This window comes from Pipistrellus kuhlii, unplaced genomic scaffold (assembly GCF_014108245.1).
Source record: "Pipistrellus kuhlii isolate mPipKuh1 unplaced genomic scaffold, mPipKuh1.p scaffold_m20_p_27, whole genome shotgun sequence".
NCBI classification, from domain to species: domain Eukaryota; kingdom Metazoa; phylum Chordata; class Mammalia; order Chiroptera; family Vespertilionidae; genus Pipistrellus; species Pipistrellus kuhlii.
Window position 1 is genome coordinate 795980 of NW_023425526.1, and position 23488 is coordinate 819467.

General features: G+C 45.6%; 1 protein-coding gene across 2 annotated transcripts in view; it reads right to left on the bottom strand.

Moving 5' to 3' along the window:
- AFF3 (AF4/FMR2 family member 3) overlaps positions 1–23488 on the bottom strand; it is a 459937-nt gene that overhangs the window by 367883 nt on the left and 68566 nt on the right. Inside the window, exon 3 of one of the 2 annotated variants that reach the window (XM_045587243.1) lies at positions 1002–1076. The exons of the other annotated variant lie outside the window; for it this stretch is intronic. Coding sequence (XP_045443199.1) covers positions 1002–1076 — 75 coding nt within the window. The remainder of the gene's footprint in view (positions 1–1001; positions 1077–23488) is intronic. 2 annotated transcript variants of the gene reach the window in all.

Sequence of the window (23488 nt, forward strand, 5' to 3'; positions counted from 1 at the left end):
GTCCGATGTATAGCAAATACTGTTAGTAACTATTAACAATGAGCGGGTCTGTGGGTCCAAAGAAGCTATGACAATAGTAAGGATAAACGACTTTTCAGTTAAATTGTGAACTTGGGTAAAAAAAAAAAAAAAAAAAAAAAAGAGGATATATGTGTCCTGTAGCTGTAGAGGGCACAAATAAAATAATCATAAAATATATATTGCTTATCCTCCTAGCTCTGCCCAGGTGGCCAGAATATACTTTAAATTCGCTGTCTCCATGGTGATGCTAAAAACGCTCCGGGCAAGGCTGTGAGAGCACCTGGAGCCCTGCAGTTACATGTAAGAGTGAGGGGTGTTGGGGGAGAAAAAACAACAGAACATGTAGCCATTAGCATTTTAACTCGTCCTTAATAATTTACCCCGAGTTATTAGGTTTGGGAGTCCAACCAGTGGCCTTCATACAAAGAGAGACTGAGCCACAGCCTGGCCAACGGAGGGCCCACAGCGCCTACACCCGGCACCAGCGCCCTCTGGGCGCCCCCAGGCCCTGAATGGCCTAAGGGAGGCCCGGGATGACGAAGACACTCTCCCAGAACCGCTTCCCGTCCGAAGGAGAGGGCATCAGGTCAGGCCCGCTGTGGATAGGCACACGTGGAACCCCGGCTTTCACGGACGTTCTACGATTTCAAACGGGGATTTCTTAGTCTAAGGACACGTGACTCACACTACAGATGGACACGATGTGGGCTTTTACCAAGAGAACGTCAGTCTCACTGGACCCAGACCAGCATTTGCAGTAAGAAACAAAAGCTTGCATCGCAGGCACCACCTTCCTCCCTGGCCAGTGCCTCAGACCTCATGCACACAGACCCCCACACATATGCTTGCTGTCCTCAGCCAGGTCATGCCAACTGAACACGGGTATGATGTACGACATGGCCGAAGACGACATGGAGCAGGCAGGTGGTCATGGAGGGTGATCTGGGGTCCCGAGAAGGCCCCCATGCCCCAAATAATACCTCCTGCATCGGCTGGTTGACGACTGAAATTCCACCACTAGAGAGTCACTCCTCTGGCTTAGGATGTCTTCGCCCCTGGAAGAAATGCAGACACCACAGAAGGGAAACATTGAAACCCGGCCAGCCCTCGCATCTTAGCGAGCATGCAATTGTCTGCTTCTTGACCCCCGAGGGCCCGGCAGGGGGCACAAAGCCATCAGGGTGCAAAGGGAGAGCAAAAAGGAGGCTTTATGAGAAAAGGGAGGGCCGTGCGGGGCGCAGCAATGAGAACCAGTGTATTAACCCCACCTCTGTGCAGCCTGGCTCACCTGCTTCAGTCAAAGGCCAGAATCAGTGAGGCAGACACCGGACTCCTGCCGCTCCGGGGTCAGGGGAGGGGATCACTTCCCAGTACGAAGTGAGAGGTGCAGAGGAAGCTGCTCCTCCTTAACAGCGCTGGCCTCACCCCCCAGCCCTTTCAGCCTGAAGGTAACCAACAGCTCCCCACGGTGCACATCACGGCTAGCTAAGCTCTCTGATGGTCCTGCCTGCGTGCCCGCCTGTGCCTTCTCACACTGCAAAGGACTGGACACCCGCAGGACCTCCTGCACATAACAGACCAACTGAAATACACTGGCCATCTTTCTCTATCTCTTCCCCCCCACCCCTTAGTTTTTAAAAGATCCTCACCCCAGGACATGTTTTTACAGATTCTTAGGCAAGAGTGGGGGGTGAGAGGGAAGGAGTGGGGGAAGGGATAGAGAGAGAGAAATATCGATGAGGGAGAGAAACATCAATTGGCTGTCTTCCCGTACGTACCATGACCAGGGATCGAACCTGCAATCTTTTTGGTGCGTGAGCCACGGGGCCCGGCCAGGGCTGCACGGATCATCTTTTACGGGACCACCCAATGCCAGGTCATCAGTTCCCTTCCCATCAGAGGAAAACCAAATGACCACCATCAGCCCGAGAAGAGGGGCCGCTCTTCCTCAGCGCCTTCCTCTCCGGCGGTGCCTCATCCCCCCTAGTGAGCGCGCTGTTGTCTCCACGGAGCCCTCCGCTCCTCCCAGGCCACCACCCTTCCCTTTACCGAGCCACACCCCCACGTGGCCTGCCAGGCCTAGGCCGCTAGAATGCCACCTGCTTAAGGCAAATGTCATTGCAAATGGGAGCCTGGACTTTCCATCCCCACCTCTCTCTCAGCATCTGAACTTTGGTCTCTTCTTCCAGGACTAAACATTTGACTCATAAAGACAGCATCTTCTCCACAGCAAGTCCAGGGACCCACTAATCTCAGGGGAAATCTGTGCAGGGTCCGAGTCCCAGAGGATGCCTTTCTCTTGATCTGTTGCCATTAACACTCAGCCTCTTCCCTCCTCAGGGTTCAATGCCAGAACCATTTCTGTTGATGTTCGGCAATTTATTTTGTTCATTAGGTTCCATATACAAGCGGGATCATGCAGTATCCGTCTGTCTCTGGCTGGCTTACTTCACTTAGCGAACTCTCCCACAACAGGCTGATGGGTCGGCCTTACTGGAGACTGAAGCTCCGGGGAATTCCAAGTCCTGGAACACCTCTAACCACGCTAGACTCAGCAAGAGCCCCGTGTTACAAGCTGTGTTTCCGGGTTTCCAGCAGAGGGTAAAATTTCCATCATCTGAAAAGTTGTTCCTGATTTCTGTGAAAATTACAAGAACTACACTCTTCAGATGTATGTCACCGAATGCATTCATTTATTTTGCATGCAAGTGGAGGCAGCCAACTGCTGCAATGGTATTTATTATTTATTGCAGATGTGTAACATTCCAGAAAACGAAGCTTTTTAATAAACTCCTTTCAAAAAAACACTTTATTTTAGAATTTAAAAAAATGAACAGTAAAAATGTAGTAAAAACGTCCTGGTCATTTTGATTGATTTGTATTAATTTACATATTGAAGTACTCTGCAGGACTCAGGCAAAAGTCAGCTGTGCCAGTTAAGTAGGTATAGAAGTTCAAACATGATCTTATCATCATTTCCAAAATTAATGCAATCTTGACCAGCTGGGGCCTAAACGGACAATCAGATATCCCTCTTACAATCCAGGACTGCTGGCTCCCAACTGCTCGCCTGCCTGCCTTCCTGATTGCCCCTAACCACTTCTGCCTGCCAGCCTGATCACCCCCTAACCTCTCCCCTGCCAGCCTGATTGATGCCTAACTGCTCCCCTGCCGGCCAATTTCCCCCTAAATGCCCTCCCCTGCCAGCCTGGTCACCCCTAACTGCCCTCTCTTGCAGGCATGATTGCCCCCAACTGCCCTCCCTTGCAAGCCTGGTCCCTCCCAACTGCCCTTCCCTGCTGGCCATCTTGTGGCAGCCATCTTATGTCCACATGGGGGCAGTCATCTGTGTGTTGGAGTGACAGTCAATTTGCATATTACTCTTTTATAAGATGGTAGATAAACTTTGTTAAAGATCAAGAAACTAGGATAAAATTTTTCTTGGAGAAAGACAATTATAGTAGATAAACTTTGTTAAAGATAAAGAAACTAGGATAAAACTTTGATAATTAAAATGGCATCATAAAGAAGACATTATTTGCCAGTGATACATCTGATAAGGGATTAATTTCCAAAATACATAAAGAACTCATATAACTTAACAAAAGGAAGACAAATAATCCAATTAAAAAAAAGGCAAAGGACCTGAACAGACATTTCTCCAAAGTGGACATACAGAAGGCCAAGAGACATATGAGAAAGTGCTCAAAATGATTAATGATCAGCGAGATGCAAATCAAAACCACAATGCGGTACTACCTCATACCTGCCAGAATGGGTACCATCACAAATCAGCTGGTGAGGATGTGGAAAAAATGGAATCCTAGTGCATTGCTGGTGGGAATGCAGATTAGTGCAGCCATTACAGAAAACAGTATGGAGTTTCCTCAAAAATTTAAAAGTGAAACTGTCATTTGATCCAGTGATCCCACTTGTAGGCATATATCCTAAGAAACCCAAAACACCAACCAGAAAGAATGTACACACGCCTATCTTCACAGCAGCACAATTTACACTTAAGATCTAGAAATAGCCCAAGTACCAATCGGTAGATGAGTGGATAAAAAGCATGGTATATTTACACAATGGATGCTATGCAGCTATGAAAAAGAAGAATCTCACACCCTTTGAGAAATCATGGAGGGAGAATATAATGCTAAGTGAAAAAAGTATCATATGATCTCATTTACATATGGAATCTAAAAAATAAAATAAAATAGAGTGATGAACAAAATAGATCCAGAAATGTATAAACATGGAAGAGACTGATGAATCACTGAGGAAAGAGGGGGGGCGATCAATCAAAGAACTCATATGCATATATGCATAGCCCATGGACACACAATAGTGCGGTGAAGGCCTGGGGGCAAGGGAGGGCGGGAACAGGTGGCAGGGGGTCAATGGCGGGTAAAAGGGCACATCTGTAATACTTTCAACCACAAAGATAAATAAAATAAATAAGTAACATTATGTAAAAGGAACAGCAATATCTACAGTTCTTCCTTCCTGTCTGCCCATGAGCCACCCTGAGGCCACAGCCCAATGTTAGCAAAGAGACAAGGAGCCCCAGCCTGTGCCCGCGGCCCTGCTCCTCCTGCGCGGCTCCAAACGCCGCCCTCTGAATCTGAACAGGTGATCAAAGCAAACGGCATTTGCTGTGAAGGGGTTTTTCTGCCAAGGGTAAACACAGCTATCTGTTCCCCGTAACAATCACCACCAAAGTGTCTTATTCCTTTAAAAAAGTATCCTACCTACTGGTAGATCTCCAGGGTTGGGATCCAGGAACAAGGGAAGTCAAGGAGAAGAGAATGAACCACCTCTCGCCTGTTTTGGAGAGAAGCTATCATGTTCTCTATGTTTAAAAAACATGGCCCTCTTCGAATAGCCAAGAGAACTACAATTCACTCTCCTCCCAAAGCGTTTCCGGAATGCCACGGTGCCAGATGCCGGGAGACAGCAGGGCTGTGAGCTGTGAGCGGCATTGGCTGCTGCGGAGAAGCGGACAGTCCAGGGTGCTGGGAGGGGAGCAGGAGGGGCGCATTCTAAGATGGGGCTGCTGACACCAGGTGGCCAGGAGCACAGGGCGTCAGGATTGCCTCCTGGGAGAGATGGCCTTCGAGCTGGGTCTCAAAAAGGGCAGGTGGGGGAGGGGAGGGAAAAGCAGGGCTGAGAATGGCAGGTCAGTGGACTTTGAGAGCACTCAGAGGCGGCGACCCTGCCTCCCCTCGCCATCGCATTTCTTTAAACACAAGTTCCATTTCTCCGATCTGCTCCACCACTATCCTGGCATTGCCACCGCCCTACGTAAGTGTATCCGATCCCTTTCCCAAAGCAGGTTTGGGGGAGCAAGTGAGTGAGGAAAACTTCCTCACAGTTTGCACCAGGCCTGGTCCCAACAGCCTGATCCCAGGGAAGACGGCTTTTCAGCCAGGGAGCCGGCAGGGCCCTGAGACAGCAGGGGACCGGTGCCGGGGGTGGACGGGCAGCCACAGGGCGAACGGGAAGAGAAGGCCTCAGTGAAGGAGGGAAGAGGCTTCCAGAAACTTCTCTCCAGAGCAGCAGCAGCAGCAGCAGCAGCAGAGACCGTGTGAATTACGGAGCCTCACTACGAGAGGACAGCACCTGCTTCACATTCACTGAGTCAAACTAGCGAACATCTCTTGTTATTTATAAAGCAAACGGTAACAGGTCAGTCATCCTTTCTTAAGTCAGAGAAAAGCAAAGCTCTTGAAGTATACTTACAAACCCTCTCCTCAGTCTGCAGGCAGAGCTGGCGGAGGGCAAGACGGAAAGGGAGTGAGCAGGTGAGAGAAGCGAGTCTGGCAGAGAGAAGAGGGGCTGGAGTCAGAGCTCAGAAAAGGGCGATGATCCTCCCAAGGCGGTGGTGGGGGTGGTGGCAGAGAGGAAGGTGAGGGAGGTGAGGGTGAGGGTGGCTGTGGGGGTAGTGACAGGTGGTGGTGAGGGCAGTGAGGAGGGTGAGGGTGAGGGTGACTGTGGTGGTGGTGGTGGTGAGGGCAGTGAGGGGGGTGAGGGTGAGGGTGAGGGTGAGGGTGAGGGTGAAGGTGAGGGTGAGGGTGAGGGTGAGGTTGGTGGGCGAGGAGAAAGCAGTGCCAAGGAGGATAAGGACCTGCTGAGGAGTCAGGCAGGACCACAGTGACCAGCAAACACTGGGATGCTGGGTGTGGCACTCGCCCTGCTTGCTTACACTAGGATTTTCCTTCTGAGTTCCATGGCTGCTCACTCTATTTCCCCAACAGCACTGTGCCACTGCTTATCATCAACTCTGTGTGCCCCGATATTTAGTCTACACTGGACTCCTCAAAAAGGTCAGTCCAACCTCCTGTTTGCCTCTGACAACAAAGGTTATCTCAATATATATATTTTTTTTTTTGAGATAATCTTTGTTATATTATATATGTAATATTGATTTTTTACAGAGAGGGACAGAGAGTCAAAAACTGATCAGCTGCCTCCTGCACACCCCCTACTGGGGATGTGCCCACAACCAAGGTACATGCCCTTGAAGGGAATCAAATCTGAGACCTTTCAATCCGCAGGCCGACGCTCTATCTGCTGAGCCAAACCAGTTACCTCAATCTTCACTTGGCACGTGTAGCTCTGCCGTGGGGCTGCGGCCTGTGAGGGCGGGAAGGGAACTGAAGGTGGTTCGTGCTGCGATCATTCCCCCACACCGCATTGTGACACGGACACAAAGGGAGACACAAAGGGAGTCACAAAGCAACACGGCCCACACGTGTTCTAAAGAAAAGCAGCTTTCTGGATGATATGCCATCTTCCCAGGCCCACCAGGCCATCTTACATTCTGCTAATTACATCTCCCCTCTATTGCCACGCGCAACCACAGTGCGAAGCACTTTATTTCATGCGTTATTTCACTAACTAGTCTTCCAAACCCCAAGACACATCATTCCCATCCGCCAGCGAAGCAGCCAGGGCGCTGCGGTTAGCTACCTGGCCCAGCCCCGCACCCACACGGGGGAGCGGCACCGCGGGGGCAGGGGAGGGGTCTGAGGTCGGGCAGTGGGCACCAGAGGCCCGTCTCCCCGGGGGGCGTGCTCACTGACAGCCTCTGACAGGGGGAGCCCGTCCTCCGCTATGTGCCAGCCGGAGGGTGGTAATTTTCACATTATGACAATTCCAGCTCATTCTTCTAGGATCCGCTAAGCCTCCTCGGTTGATGTAAATTAACTTCAAGGATTCTTCTAAAACCTGTAACGTATAACCGGGATAAGCAATTCAAATGAGTCAGCACAAGCAGCTCCCTGAGGCCCCAGGCCCTGAGTTTTGTCCCGGAGCCCCTTGGGGATGATGGGACCTTAGTAACCGCATCTGATACAGAGCCAGGCAGACGGGCCATTGCGGCCATGCGGTTCGGACACTTTCCAGGGCCTTACTGACCGTGCAGGGCCCACCTTCCCTTCCGACTCAGCGGAAACGAGGGCTGCTCCCACTTCTCCCATCAACATGCGCCGTGAGTGTTCAGAGAGAGGACAGGTGAACAGCCGCCTTGCACACCGAGGGCCCCCACGGCTCCCCAGGGACCGGGGGCTGGGTGCCATGGGAACAGCAGCCGGCCCCGCGGGAACTGCTTGTGGTGAACGGACGCCACGGGCTGAATGGCAAGCGGCTCCCAGAGGCTCTGCACACTGCGGCAGACAGCAGACGTCCACGGAGATTCCCAGCAGGACCCGTCCCTCCACCACAGGGCAGCACCTGGGACGGAGCAGTTCTCTGATTCACACCCCTCCCTCCGCGGACACAGAGGCACAGCACAGCCTCACCGAGCACGTGCTCGGCCAGGAGCCCCCGGCAGAGCCCCCGACCCAGCTCCACGGCCACCGCCATCGGCACCGGGCCGGCACCCACCACAGGGCTTCTCCCGAGAGGGCCATCGATTCCTTTTCCTCCACCCAAGGCTCAGTGAGATTCCACTTTCCCGTTACAGCATCGGTTTTCAAACTTCAGCTCCTACGGATTTTAAAACCATATCAGGAAGGGTCGGGTTTTTACAGCCGCCTCTGTTTTAACCACAAGCCCCGCCATCTGACCCCGGACGCCCAGAGTCCTGCACGAGGGGCCTCAGGTCAGAGGGCGCAAAGGAGGTGGAGGCAGGTGGGTCCGGCTCCTAGACACTGAAAGCCCTGAGGCCCCGAATGCCAGCCACTGAAGAATGGCTCCTGCCCGGCTGGTGTGGGTCAGTGGTTGAGTGTCAGCCTCCGAACCGGGAGGAGGCCCAGGCTGCCGGCTCGATCCTCAGCAGGGGCGTGCAGGAGGCAACCGATCCATGATTCTCTCTCATCGTTGTTTCTCTCTCTCTCCTCCTCTTCCTTCCTCTCTGAAATCAATAAAAATATATTTTAAAAAGTAAATTTTTAAAAATGGCTCCTGCTCTTCCTGCATCCAACTCCTTAACTTCTTTTCTTCCCAGAACCACGCAGAGAAATGCACCATCTGTCTGAAATGGGATTTCTGAGAGGAGTGAGAATCCATCCGGGCTTCTGCCATCTGTGTACTAACAGCTCACCTGTGAGGTACAGAACTAGCCCAAGGCTGGAATGTAAACAGAGCTAACCTTCTGGGAAGGGAGCATTAAATGAATATAGCAAGTAATATTGCAACAACTATGTGTGATGTCAGATGGGCACTAGACTTGCTGGGATGATCTCATCATAAGATATATATATATATCTATCTAACCACTGTGCAGTACACCCGAAACTAATACAATGTTGTATGGTAACTATAATTAAATTATTTTTTAAAAAAGAAATATGCATGTCCTCAAATGCCTCCCAGTGTCTACTCAGGCCAACCTTTCAAGTCTCTCATGTGGGCAGCACAAATGGAAATGAAAGAACAGAAAATCTCTTATTCGAGAAGGAAGAGACCCTGCTCCGAGGATGAGATGGCAGGTTTCAGCACAGGGCGGTGGCCGGCTCAGCTGGAAGTCTCGGTGGGTCAGGAGGGCAGGGAAGGACACGGGAATAAACGTCCTCATTCTGTGAACGAGCACACAGAACCCCCGAGATGGTCACCAGGAGGCAGGACCTGGGGCGTGAGGCCAGGAGCTCCGTTCCTTGGCGGCAGAGGAACAGAAGCCAATGGGCAGAAGCTCCCTCAACTTCTCCTCCTCCGACCTTTCCCGCCCACATGCCCCCTCGGGCCTTCACACCTGGTGCCCCCACTCCTCCCTGCGGCCTCCCCGCCTGGTCTATTCCCCTGACCACCTCCCACCCCCCATATGCCACTTTCTCCCATTTGCTCACCATCTTGGTCTCAACTAGCTTTTCCTTATCAGCAAATAAACCCATCCACGCCCTCTTATCTTAGAAGAAAAAAAAAAAAGAGGGAGAGCAGTCCCCTCTGGCGCTCTGTCTTCTGCCTGTCGCTGCTCTCAGCACAGATTTCTGCGCGGCATCTACACTTGCCCTCTCTCTCTGTTCCTGGTTTCCCAAACAGGGCTTTCCTGGTTCTGCTGTTCAGAGCGAGGTCACAGCTTCCTCGCTGGGCAATGGATGGATGTTGCCACTGCCCAGCCTCTCACAGGCTGACATCTCTGTCTGAGAGGCTCTCCTCCCCGCGGGCTGTCTGCTCCGGCCGTGCCTCCGCCTCCCATTCCCTGCGCTTCTCTCCCCAGGCCGCTCCTTCAGACGTCCTTGTCACCCGGGTTCTGTGCAAGGCCCCCTGTCTGTGCCGGGTCTCTCCTCACTGACAGTCTTCCCGGGTGACATCATTCCTTCCTTGCCTCAGGTGCCATCCTTATGGCGAGGTTTACGCCATCCAGACCTCTCTTCTCCATCAGCTCCAGACCCAACCGTCCCACGATCTATCCACTCGGTCTTGTCGACGGAGGTTTCCCACAGACACGCACAGCTCCGCAGGCGGACACTTAGCTCATCACCACCCCTGACCGGCCCTGCCTCCCCTCCTTTGCCTGTGTGGGCAGGTGGCACCACTACCCACCTAGTGGCTGAGGTCAGGAACATGGGTACCATTTGACTCTCTATCATCTCCCATAACTCTACTCCTCACGTGCAATCACCCCCAGTGCTGTCAGCGTCACTCCAATCCGCCCCCCTCCTCCGCTGGTGCCTCCTGGGTCCAGGCCGCCACGGGCTCTCAGGCCCTTCAGGCCTCCCAGGGCTCCTCCGGCCCCTGTGGAATCGCTCCTCTCAGCAAAGCCTGTGCTAAACAGCAGCCTGGTTGTGTCCCTGCCCCGGCTCCGCCCGGGCTCAGGGCAGAACGCACCGCGGGCACCATGGCTCTGCGGGGCGGGACGAGCCCCTGCTCATCTCTCCGGTGCCAGCCACCCATCCACCTGATGGCCAGGCCGCGGCCTCGCCCTGAGCCCAGGGGTCTGCTCTCTGGCCTGCCGACCCCTCCTGATCCCAAAGGTCTCCTCCTGTGATGCTTCCCTGTCAGAAACGTTCCTGACTTAATCCACTGGCAGGGTCCTGACTGGGGCCTTCATATGCACCCCCAGAAGCCTGCGTTCTCCCACAATCACATTCCCAATGCCAATTATCCGAGTCCTTCGTCAAACACCTCGTTCCACACGAAGAGGGCCTACTTTCTGTACAACTGTCTTCCCAGCACCTAAGATACTGTCTGGCACAGAGTGGGCGCTGAAAAATAACACTTGCTAATTAAGTGTCTAGTTGTTTTCTTCCTTTTAAAAAATTAGCCAATATACATTGCCACACTTTGAGCAAACAAAATTAAAAAATCCATCTGACCCTGGATCTTACTATGTCCTTTATGGCTACAGAATAACAATGAAAATCATGACAATTGTAATATTGGGTAACTAACTGGTGCTGGAGCATTTTTAAAGAAAATTTTATTTGGTCTCTTAAGTATGCCTCTCAATAAACCTGTTACACAGCCCTTATTTATGCAAAACAAAATTTTAATAAGTGAACATGTAAATATAAAAATGAAATAAGCCTAGTTTGGTGGCTCCGTTGGTTGTACCACCATCCTGTACACCAAAAGGTTACATGTTTGATTCCTGGTCTGCCTAGGTTGTGAGTTCAATCTCTGACAGGAGTGCTTAGGGGAGGCAACCAATTGATGTTTCTCTCTCACATCAAGGTTTCTCTCTCTCTCTCTCTCCCTCTCTCTCTAAGTCAATAAAAACATATCCTCTGGTGAAGATAAGAAATAAAATCTGTGTGCCATAAATATTCTTATGCTCCTTTTACGGACAAAGGCTCTTTCTTTTATCAACGCAAAAGTGACTCTTAGAAAATGTAAATGACTTGTCTAAACAACAACTACTAGAACCCGAATTTTAAATGTCAGGGAATTTCTGAGCATTAAAAACTATTCACTATTACAATAACACATTTAAATAAAAATTATTAAATAAACACTATCTATTAAGTGGCAGCTAGACATTTAAAAAACCGTGCATGGCCCCTGTCTCCACGGAGCCTCGGAGGACATTTCTCTGACGTCCTCTGGTGAACACTCTGTAGTCCGGTAAGCTTGACTTGGAGGTAGATGTTAAGAATTATGAATTATTTGAACTCTATAGTTCTATAATCCATTCTGTGCTAATGACACTAAAGATGATTGATTCTAAATCTCCATGTAACACGGTGTCAGAACACCAACAGGTGTTCCTATTGCTGATGAGTCACTCACCAGTCCCAATTTTAATTAGACATGGAGTCTATCATAAAAACATTTGATCTCTAGAACAATAGAAATTTTATATTATAAAGTATAAGGTTACCGACACATGATGATAATTACCACAGTTCTTTAAGAAATGTTGTCAAGACGACACTCCTTAAGTTCACTCTGACAACATACATGTTACCTAAAAATGTCTTTGCCGCCTCTCCCCTTCTCCTTTCCTCTTGTTCCCTACCCCTTATTCTTTCATGTTTCCCATGTACACTCCCTTACAACGGAGTAAATCCGCAGCTCTGGGACATTATGATAAATTTATTAATGTGAAGAAAACTTTTTTCTCAAAATGCTGTGAACACTTAGATAAAGCAGGATTGGTCGGGTTGAGCCGTTAAGTGTCACATTACATAGGCAGAGATAGGTGACATCTCGCTTCTCTCCTCAACTAGCCTTCTGCTGAGACAGCAGGAGGATCCATTGTGTGTGATTTCCCAGCCTCTGGGCCCGTAGGTGTCTCCCCTCCATTGGACTTTAGCATCCACACTTCTCAGAATTAGCTGAGAACAAAGCCTGGCTCACAGCAGGTACTCAGTTACCATTAGTGGAATGAACAGGTGGGTGGATAAAGCACCAACCCTCTTTTCACGGAAGAGCCCTGGGAATAAGCAACACGGTGAGCGGATGTGTCCTGTCTTTTCAGGACGGAAGAGCCCACACTCTAATGATACATAGAGCCTTCCAGGTACATTCTGGGAGAAGCAGTCTCAGGAGCTGATAAATTATTTTACCAAGTGATTTTTTAACGATTTGCACAAAGAGAAATGAAAGCGGTCACATTGTCCTTTTGCAATTACAGATACTGTCGTATCTCAGTGGGAAACTACTAGATAATTGCTGAATTTGAAGCTTTCCTGAATACGAAGCAAGTGACTCAGGGTCAACTTGGAATTACAGACGAGGGAAGACAGAGCAGATCCTACCACTGGACAAGAAGAATATTTCCAAGGACCTTCATAGATACTCATATTAGGCCAGGAACAGGGAGACCCGTAAGGTCCAGCCATAGAAACATTAGGAGCCTCTCCTTGCCTCAGGCCCTCATCTCAAGTAGGGTTATAAAACCAGTCCATACATTGATCAGTGGTTAGTAAAAAGCAAGTAATGTCATGAACACAGAGGTCTGAAAATGTCAAAGTGCTCTGCCAAGGCAAAGCATCCTATCTAATAAAAGGGTAATATGCAAATTAACCATCACTCCATCACAAAGATGGCAGTGCCCATAGAAGCCGGGTTGTGATACTGGCAGCATCACCCCAGCGACGTGAGCCCAGCGTCCCACGCCCCAGCCGTGCAGAAAGAGGGAGAGTCTCTGGTCAGAGGCCGGGGCACAGGACGCTGGTGTCATTGCAGGCCAGGCCGAGGGACTCCTTTCAATCCTCCCCCAATGTTTACTTTCTTTGTTTCAAATATTTATATTTTAAGCAGTTCTCTCTGACAAGTATTTGTAAGTATTACAAAGCAAGGAAATTATTCTTAATAAATTCAAAACCAGCCCTGGCTGGGTAGCTCAGTTAATGAGTGTCATCCTGATACACCAAGGTTTTGTGTTCAAACCCTGGTCAGGGCCCACACAAGAAACAACCACTGAAAACATAAGTAAGTGGAACAAGAGATTGATGTCTCTATCACTCTTCCATTCTCTCTCTATTTTTCTTTTTTTTTTTCCTCCCTCTCATTTCTTCTATCTCAAATCAATAAAATTAAAAATTAAAAATCATTTCTTAATATTAAGCATATTATATTTTCTTAATCATTAAAGGCTGTGCATCTCCTTATATTATGAAAATGTTGGTATTCTGTAACTTTAATGTGCTATTTTCTATCCATGTCAATATTTTACCAGACATATAAATTCACCAAGGAAATAATAATAAATATGTGAAAACTGCACAGCCTTGTAATAATTAAAGAAATGAAAACCAAATAAATGTGAAACCATTGTAATCTACCCAACTGGAAAATATATTTTTTAATAAGTTGGAAAAATATTATTCAATTCTGGTAAGAGTTAGGTGACATGGCTGGAAAGAGCATAGATCAGAACAAAGTTCATCAGATGAATTTTGCACTTTATAATACATACTGGGAACTTTAAAAGGGATCTTTTACCTTGCTAATTTCATCCTTGGAATCTACCCAAAGCACAATACAACAAATACAACACTACCTCAATGATGGGTGTAGTATGTCAAAGGGAGACAGGAGCCAACTGAAAAAGCTTCCAATGGCCAAAATGGAGACATTTGAGCAACAAATAAATAAAGTAGAACTGGATTATAACCCAAAGTGTAAAAGAAATACCCATGAGTCCATACTGATATAAAGAAATTATTACATAAATAAATGGGAGAGAGCACATAACTCTCCCATGCAGAATAATTCCAAATAATTCATTCATTGGGTCCTCACCTTTAGGGAGATGCAGCACCACTCTACTCTCCTTGAGAACCACAGATACTGCAGTAACATAAGTAAATCTCACAAATATAATACTGAATGAAAGAAGCAATATTGAGAAGAACTCTGTACTGTATAATTCTATCTGTACAAGATACAAAATCAAGTAAACACAAAACCAGAGCGCTGGAATTCAGGATGATACTCTCTGATGAGAAGAGAAAGGACCATGTGTGAAAGGATGTCCAAAGATATTTCTGAAATTCTGACAACATTCTGTTAAGCTTGACCAATGATCCATGTTCCTTCCATCAATGATCTGAACAACTCAATAAGTTAAACCTCACCACTACTTCACACTAAGCATGAAACCAATTTCCATTGAAAAAAAGAAAAAGAAGCTCAGAAACTAATGTAGAAATCAGTTTACTTTTTTCCCACATGGTGAGCCAAATGACCTGGAACTATTAGCTAAAAAGTGTGGTTTTCCCATTATTCCCCAGTGTGTTCTGTTCCTGGACTCTCTTTTTAATCCTATTTGTCTATTTTTTCTATCCCTGTGCCAACACAGCCTGTCTTAATTACTACAGCTTTATAACAAAATCCTCATATCTAGTAGAGTAAGTCCTACAACCTTACTCTTTTTCATTATTGTGTTGGTATTCTTGACTCTCTCTATTTTCCATATATAATTTTGAAACCAGCTTGCCAATTTCCACAGAATTCTACATATAATTGTTGGGAGCTATTCTGAGGACAAGCATGCATGTCACACCCATATTTCTTCACTAGCCAAATGTGGAAGCCTGGGGATGGACTTACCCTTCACCAGGGTCCCTGGCAGAGTCAGGAGTCAATGTTCCAAAGAGCTCCCGTGCCCACTGACACATTATGAAAACATAGCATGAGCAAGAAACAGGCGCTCATTGTTTAAAAATAATTCTATGGCCCTACAAATGTCATGGCCTTGGAGTAGGAGGAGGGTTTAGAAGAAAAGATTAAAGATTAACTCTAGATTTATTTTAAATATCTGAGCTACAACAAGCTTATTGCATAAATACTCACCCACACAAACATGGGGTATATGAACCGTTATTTCTGTATGAAACATCTGAGTTACGTACAGCTCTCTGAAATTAATTCAAGACATTTACCAGATGGCAAATTCTGAAAATAAATTTAAAATATGTAAAAAATACTGTTTGACTTTTAGATGAAACACAGAATATACCTAAGTATAACCTCATATCTTAATTTTGAGCAGAGGAAACAATACAAAATTTTTTTTCTAATATCAGTTTTGAATGGTTATCAATTCTGATTTGCAAAAAGCACTACATTTTGTAAGCCAGTCAGTACTTCCCATTCATGACTTTTATTGGACAATAAAAGCCATATGGCCCAAGAATTCATCAGGATTAATAAAAAGAAATGCAAATCATTATTACACACTGTGTCCCTAAACTTTTTAGCAATCTCTGCAACAGCTTTTTGTGTAAATCAAATTAAGAATTATTATATAATAAAATTATGTAGTAATAATATCAACCTTATCTAAAGTCATGATTCTTCAACATTCAGCCTTGCTACACTGCAGCATGTAAATCATACAGGAGAATTCTCATGATATCTATTATACAGAGCACAGAATTATTTTGATTTAATTCTTGATAAGAAGTGAATCAGTAACCTGATACTTTAGACTGGCAAATCAATACCCCAAAGCTCGTTGAAAGATTACTAGGTATCACTCTAGTCATGAAGCAGCTTGAAATACTGAAATATTTAGCGCTGACAGAGGGATTGCTCTATTGGGTTTCCAAAGGCTTTCTTGTGTGACTCTATGCTTAGTTTTATGTCAAAGAAAATCAATTTCTTTGTTCAACTTGTCAATCAGAAAACACATTTAGAAACAGTGATTTTATTACAACATATAAATAAGTACATTGTAAAATAATGTAAGATGACATGGAAATATAAAATGGCATTACATATAAGATATACACATAATAGAATTAACATACATGTATAACAATATCAGTTGAATAAAATTATAAGAAGCCCAGAAACTAATACCATTAACATATATATAAAGACTTATATGCAAAAATGTAGAAATTAAAACTAAACTGACACAAAGTTGATCAGATTTTGTCTATCTTCAATGTTCAACTACACCAATCTTTTTTTTTCTTTCAGAATTCAGAAAAAATTTATTATAACCAGCTTTTCCCATTACAATGAAAGTCCACAGAAAGGTTCTGTGAGGTTTTTTCATCTGCAAACACTGAACTTTCTAGCGGGATGATAATGCTGGCACATTTATACCAGAGTATCAGTGAAGAAAACATTTCTCTTGTAGGGGTGTCGAACTCAATCAGAGAAGGGGCCAAAATCTAAAATCCAGCCTAAATCGCGGGCCGAATGGTTTACTGAACAGTCATAAACTGTCATTGTGATGGAAACGCAGCGGAGTGCAGTGATGACAGCGCGGTGCGGGCCACATCGCAAGGCCTGGCGGGACGGATTTGGCCCGCGGGCCTTGTGTTTGACACATGTGCTTTAAAGCAAAGAGACTAAGTGACCCTAAATTTCACTTTACATAAACACCAAGAAATACAGATGTCTGAATTTTGATCTAATGCCAATAAAAGAAGTATACAGTGGAAACCAGGGCAGAAAGCAATCTAACACATTGATCTAATTATTGCCCAAGTTCCCTCATTCCATCAAGGTCACTCAAGTTCACCATGCATGAAGTATTACATACATGTCATCCACATTCATTGTCTCATGAGTTTCCTTTTATTTTTATGGATGGGTATTGTCAAGAATCAAGCCCTGGGCTCTAAAAAGTGAAGTCTAACCAAAGGAAGGAATCAGATTTGTTCTTGTCCCAATGTCCATTCCTCTGGTGATCACCACGTGCCCCATCCTGAGCATCCTCGGGCTACCGCCAGGCAGTGCACGGCACCATGCCTGTGTGCCAACCATGGCTTCACCATGGCCACGGCCAACTCCATAGTCTTCAGACACTGTGGAGTTACACGTGTGCACAAGTAGGATAGGCTTTCAGGATGCTCAGGCCAAGAGGCACTCTTCCAACTCTGTCAGACAGGGATGCATAGGAAGCATATTTCACCCACGCATGCTTCACCTGCGTCAAGCTGTGCTCAAGCAACCTCACTGAATGGGACGACCTTTTCCCTTCCCAGGAACACTGTTAGTGAGCAAGGAGCCCCTAAGTGTGAATGAGTCTATTTATGCAACAGGAGTCACCAGACGTACATGCCAATTATGAATAAAAATGAGGGCTGCAGAGAACGGTGACTCTTCAGTGAACTAAAAATGACCGAGTTCCTGTAAGTGAAGCAACCTCATCATATGGTACCAGTTTCCATTGAGGAGCGTGCGGGTACATACAGCAGGAAGTACGGTGCAATGGGCAGAGCACTACTGGTCACAGGATCTGGGTTTTAGATCCGGCTCTGCCATTTGCTTTACTTAAGCAACCGAAGGCAGGAACCTTCCTTTTCATCTGTGTGTGCTCAGCATCTAATGCTGCTCGGCACACTATGGGCCCTGGGTGAGTATTTATTCAGTGAAAGAGTACATAGTCTTTGTGACCTTAGACACCTAATGTTTTCTGGTGTAAGTTTCCGACCTTTAAAAACAAGGACATCATACTGCCTCCATGCCTTCTACACTGGGTTGTGTCGCGACAACCACGTGGACTAATAGACATTGGTTTTATCTACTTAAATAGTTATCTGATAGCCATAAAGAATGCTACAAAGGTAAGTTCTAAGTAAAGAAGCATTATTGCAATGGGCATGGTAACAAGGTACTTCAAGGAACATGGCCCTCAAAGCCCAGATTTCTCGTCTGCACCTTGAACCACTTAATCCACCTCCTGGCATACAGACATTCAATCCTCTGAGAAAGATCATTGATATGGTTCTAATCAAAATGGAAAGTGTGTGCCAGGCTCTGGAGAAATAAAGTGCTATAGAAGAGTTTTCAAGTCCTTCCTGACAATGATCTCCCTTCATGAATTCCCCGTTCACACGGGCAGCGCCAGCAGCCTCGCAATGCCCTAGGTCTGAAGTGCCTGCTGTTTGCCTGTCAAGTAAATTCCTTCTACTTAATAACCCTGGAATTGCCCGAGGCCATTACCAACTTTTTAAAAAGCTAACTTCGTATAATTACAAATCCACTTTGGGGCTATGGGGTAAATAGTGAAGTATTTGGGGGATACATTTTATCATACCAAAGAACATATTCAAAATAAATGCCAACTGATTAAAGATAATTGTTTTAAAATGGAGCAACAATAAAACAAGAAGAAAATATAGGTAAATGTGTGATCATAGAAGGGACTGATATTGCTAATCATTGAATGCAATGAAAAAGATTGCAAAATTTTTCTTTATATATTTAACCATGAAAATATTATATACTTCTATACATCATAAAATACCCATGTTGTTAAAAGATTAAACTAGGGGAAATATATAAAACATGTAAAATAAAAGGGGTAATAGTCTTACTGTATATATATAGAATTATGAGAAGTAAATAGTTTTTAAAAATCAGATGGAGTTAGAAAGTCAGGTAGAGAACTCCATGTCAGGTTTCACTTACATGTGGAATTGAAAAAATAAATAAATAATAAACAAGCAAAACAAAAACAGACTCATAGAAACAGAGACCATAAGGATGGTTACTAGAAGGGAGAAGTAGGAGAGAATATAGTCAACTAGAGGCCCAGTGCAAAAAATGCATGCACAGATTGGTCCCTAGCAGCTGCCGGCCGCCGGCTGGGGCCTCCCTCTTCCCGGGGGCCAGCCACTGGCCGGGGCCTCCCTTCCCCGGCTGCCGGCTACCTTCCCCAGCTGCCAGCTGCCAGCTGGGGCCTTCCTTCATTCCATGCCACCCCTGGTGGTCATAGCAAACGATCCAACTCCCAATGGGTCGAACTCACAAGGGGGCACTTTGCATATTAGGCCGATAGATAGATAGATAGATAGATAGATCGATAGATAATATTGTGATAAGCTTGCACGGTAACAGATGATTACAGAATTAGTGGTGATTACATTGTAAGATATAAAAATATCAAATCACTATAGTATACCTGAAAGTACAATAATATAACCAATATCATATTGTATACCAACTCTACTTAAATTTTTTAAAAGGGAGTTAAAACATGCAAAAAGTCAAAAAAATAAATAAATAAAAGAGGGGATGGAGAGAAATAAAAATAACCAAATATGAGGGGGAGAAAAAGCTCATAGTATCAGTAATTTTTTTTAAATGTCATTTTTCCTACCAAATAGGCAAATAGTTAAAAAATATAATCCCCAATACTGACAATTGTACAGGGCAGCAGGAGGTCTCATATGCTCCTGCTGGTAGCAAAACAGGTCAAATCTTTCTGAAGAGAAATTTGGCAACATACCTAAAACTATATAAAGGAATTCCATTTTTAAGAATTTCTGCTAAGGGAATTACCAATGATGTGTGCAATGAATTCTACACAAGAATGCCTTTATGCAACTGAGTGTGATGAAACTGTTTTCAAGGAAAATGTAATGGTATTTAGTGATAAATGCTCACAATATTAGTGAAAAGACAAGACTCAAAGCTATAGGGGGTATGATCCAAATATGGGGAGAAGGGAAAGTATAAAACCACACATTTTATCTGTACAGTTCCGTGAGAAAGTCAATGATGGTACTCTCAACATCAACATGCATGGTTTTTAATTGTTTGATTTTGGTTCCTGTAGACCCTGAAATGACAGGGGCAAAGGAAGACGTTCAAAGTCAATGTTTCAAGTTACAAAACTCTTGGCTTTATTTTTTCTCACCCAAAAATACTCAAGTCATTAAGGAAAAGAGAAAAAACGGAGCAAAAGGGAAGACACCACAGGAATCATTCTTCTACTAAGTCAGAAGGAACCCCCCCCCCCCCCCCCCCCCCCGGCAATGGAGTCCTCCAGAGGACAGAGAACACAGGAGAGGACCCACAGAAGACCCATGGGTTGAGCACATGTCTCTGTGCCTGCTGCTTTCCTGCCACGCTAATGTATGGCCTTACTCCGATTCCAGCCAAACACATCGCCTGGCCTCTTATCTCACTCTCCCCAGGATCCCAGCCTCCCAGTATCAGTCAAGTTGACTTAGCATTTCCTCAGACTGAAAACAATCTGGGGGGATCAGTGACCCCCCTCCCCAAAACAATGTCCAAGTGTGTACATAGCAAAAAGAGAAGGGTTGTACGGAACAAAAGTGTTTTTACAGAAAGGCCCAGAAAAGAGTAAACAATCTCCACCACTTTGTCGACTAATAGTACGAAGAGAGCTTTGATTTTATTTCTCAGATACTTTATAAACATTGGAGAGGGCAAGTGAAAGACATCACGCAGCTTGCAGTGGGGGATCGAGGCTGGATCCAGTCCAAACTCTTCCCATGGTTTCACCCCTGACACACACATGCCGAGAAAAGCCTGCAGTGTCACAAGGCATTCCAAGGACTTAACTCCCATGGGCCATGGCACTGTGCAACATGTTTATTTTCTTCTTTTCAGTTTTTCTACTTGGAAATTTTTTGAAATTTACCTATTTTGCTTTTATAATGAGAGGGAAAATAACTATTACAACAAGGCTTACATTTTTAATTAGGTAAGTGAAATACCATCTTCTTTGTGTCATTTTTCTCCTGACAAATCTACAATGGCTTCCTAGTAGCTACCCTGCTTCCCCGAAAATAAGACAGTGTCTTATATTAATTTTTGCTCCCAAAGATGCGCTAGGTCTTATTTTCAGGGAATGTCTTATTTTTCCATGAAGAAGAATACGGTACACATTTATTGTTAAATGAAAATAAAGGAAATTTATTACCTATTATATATACGATACGGTAGTATGGTAGTTGTCAACACAAACCATACAAACTGTGAATCTTACAGTATCAAGAATTTACTCATTTATTCAATGACAATCATGTCATCATCTTCTGGAGCATCATCATAACAATCCAATTCCTGAATTTCCTGGTGAATTTCTTGTGACTCCATTTCTTTCAAAATCAGTGGACCAAATCTCTCACGTCTTTAAATGAGTACTTCTTGTCAAGGTAGCCTGCTCACAGTGCATTTGCAATGCAACTGTCAGGGATTTTCTTCCATGAATTCTTCACCTAAATCACAACTTCTTGCAGTTTAGGTTTCACAAAGCTTCCATGATGATTTCTCTCCATTCTATTTTCAATGTCGTCATTAATTTCCATATGCAAATTGTCTTTGAATGGCTTGTTTATTGCAATATCAAGAGTGTGGAGATAGGCTGTCATTCCTACAGGAATCATTATCTGATATATTTTTCTTTCGTGAAGAAATGTCTTCATGTCTTTAGCGCAATGAGTGCTGGCTGCATCCCAGACTAGCAGACCTCTTTGGCTCCCTCACATAACAAGCGGCAGCATTAAATTGACCCACTTCCTTATAACTGCTTGTGTGGCCCAGGCTTTTTCAGTTTCAAGAATAAAAATGCCCAAAACACATTCAATCTTTTTCTTCTTGCCCTTAGAAATGATTAAAGGTGGGATTTTAGTGCCATCCAGACGAATTGCCAAAGTACAGGAAACACGTGCATTTTTGTAAGCAGTGAAGGGAATGTACACTAAGGAAGAACCCCACTTTTCAATTGTTGTTTGAGATGATTGGCCCATAAACACTGCAGTTTCATCCATAGCAATCATGTTGGAAAGATTGTATTTAGAGAAGTCAGCATCATCAAAAAAGGACTTGAATGCAAGTGCTCACTTAATAACTTAAGTATCTTCCAACCTAAACAATGTTTTACCGGTAGATCTTCTTAAAGACAATTCACTTCACTGAAGGAAATTATCCAGCCAGCGTTGTGATGCTTTGAAGTCTTCGGAGGCTATGTCAAACTGTGGTGCCATGCAAGGGCAAATTCTTGAATCTAAGCCCTATTCACAACCAAAGCCTTTGCTCTCCTGTCAACAACCCATTCACAGATCAGGTCTTCCAGCTCGGGAAATAATGGTTGCCAACCTGATCCACACTTGAGCTTTTTAGCATTTCCCTTGTCCACTTGTTCAATGAGGTTACCATATTCTGCTTGCCATTTTCGGACCAATTGGATACTCAACATCTTCTCTTTGCAGAAAGCAGTAAGATTTTGGCCCCCAGAGTCTTCCACGATTCCTTTCTTGTACTCCATGGAGTAGCTTTTTCTTTTTGCACTCATTTCTAGGGGTAAAAAAAAGGAATTGGGATATCAAGGTAGGGGGAGGGGGATCACTTAAAATGACACAGGGGGGATCAGAGAGGGGAATCAAAATGGTACAGGAGAATCAGAGGGGGGATTACCATTTTAGTAACCCCTTTTGATTCTCCTGTGTCATTTTGATTGCCCCCCTGATCCTCTTGTGTCATTTTAAGTGATCCTCCTCCCCCCACCCTGTGCCACTGAACACCTTCACCAGACATCCCCCCTACCCCTTTATCAGATATTTACCCCCTGGGGTCTGCCTGGGGACTGTCACTGGGCTTTCTTGGGCCTGGATCTGGGCTGGAGCAGGGTCTGCCACTGACTGAGAACCTTCAGTCATCATGAGGGCGGCTGCGAGCATCAGGTAGTGTCACCAGAGACAGACCAGCACTCACCACCTTGGCCATGTCCCATCCGCTCTAATCCTCCTGTTCTTCTACACACATCTGCGAAAGTCTCCTCCTCTCTCCCGCCTCGCGCTCACCGCTCACTCTGACCTCCACTCTGCCTCCACACAGCAGTGACGTCAGGACTCCGTGTAACGTCACAGGTTGCTAGACGCCAGTTGGGGCGGCCCTAGGGACCAGTTTAGGGTAAATTAATTTTTATTCTGAGACAGAGCCTGGGGGGGGGGCTTGTTTTCGGGGGGATGCCTTATATTTCACTCAGAAGGAAACCTGTAAGTAGGTCTTATTTTCGGAGATTGTTTTATTTTCGGGGAAACACTGTAGTAGCTGTCCAATCAAATTCACAATTTTTCAAATATGTTCTACCAGATTTGATGATGTCCAGAACCTTTAACATGACACAGAAACCACCCCCCACCTCCCATGACCTACTTGCCTCCTCTTTAGCTCTATCCAGGTTACATGGGCCCATATTCCAGACAGCTTGGAATTCCGATTTTGTCGTTTTCCTCCAGGCCCCACTGACTGTGCGCTCTGCTGGGAGTCTCTCCTCTACTCTAGGAAGCAGACTGCTGCCTCCTCTGTTCAGGCATCTTGGGTCCACGTGCCTTGGACTGGTTCTCACCTCTTTCACGAG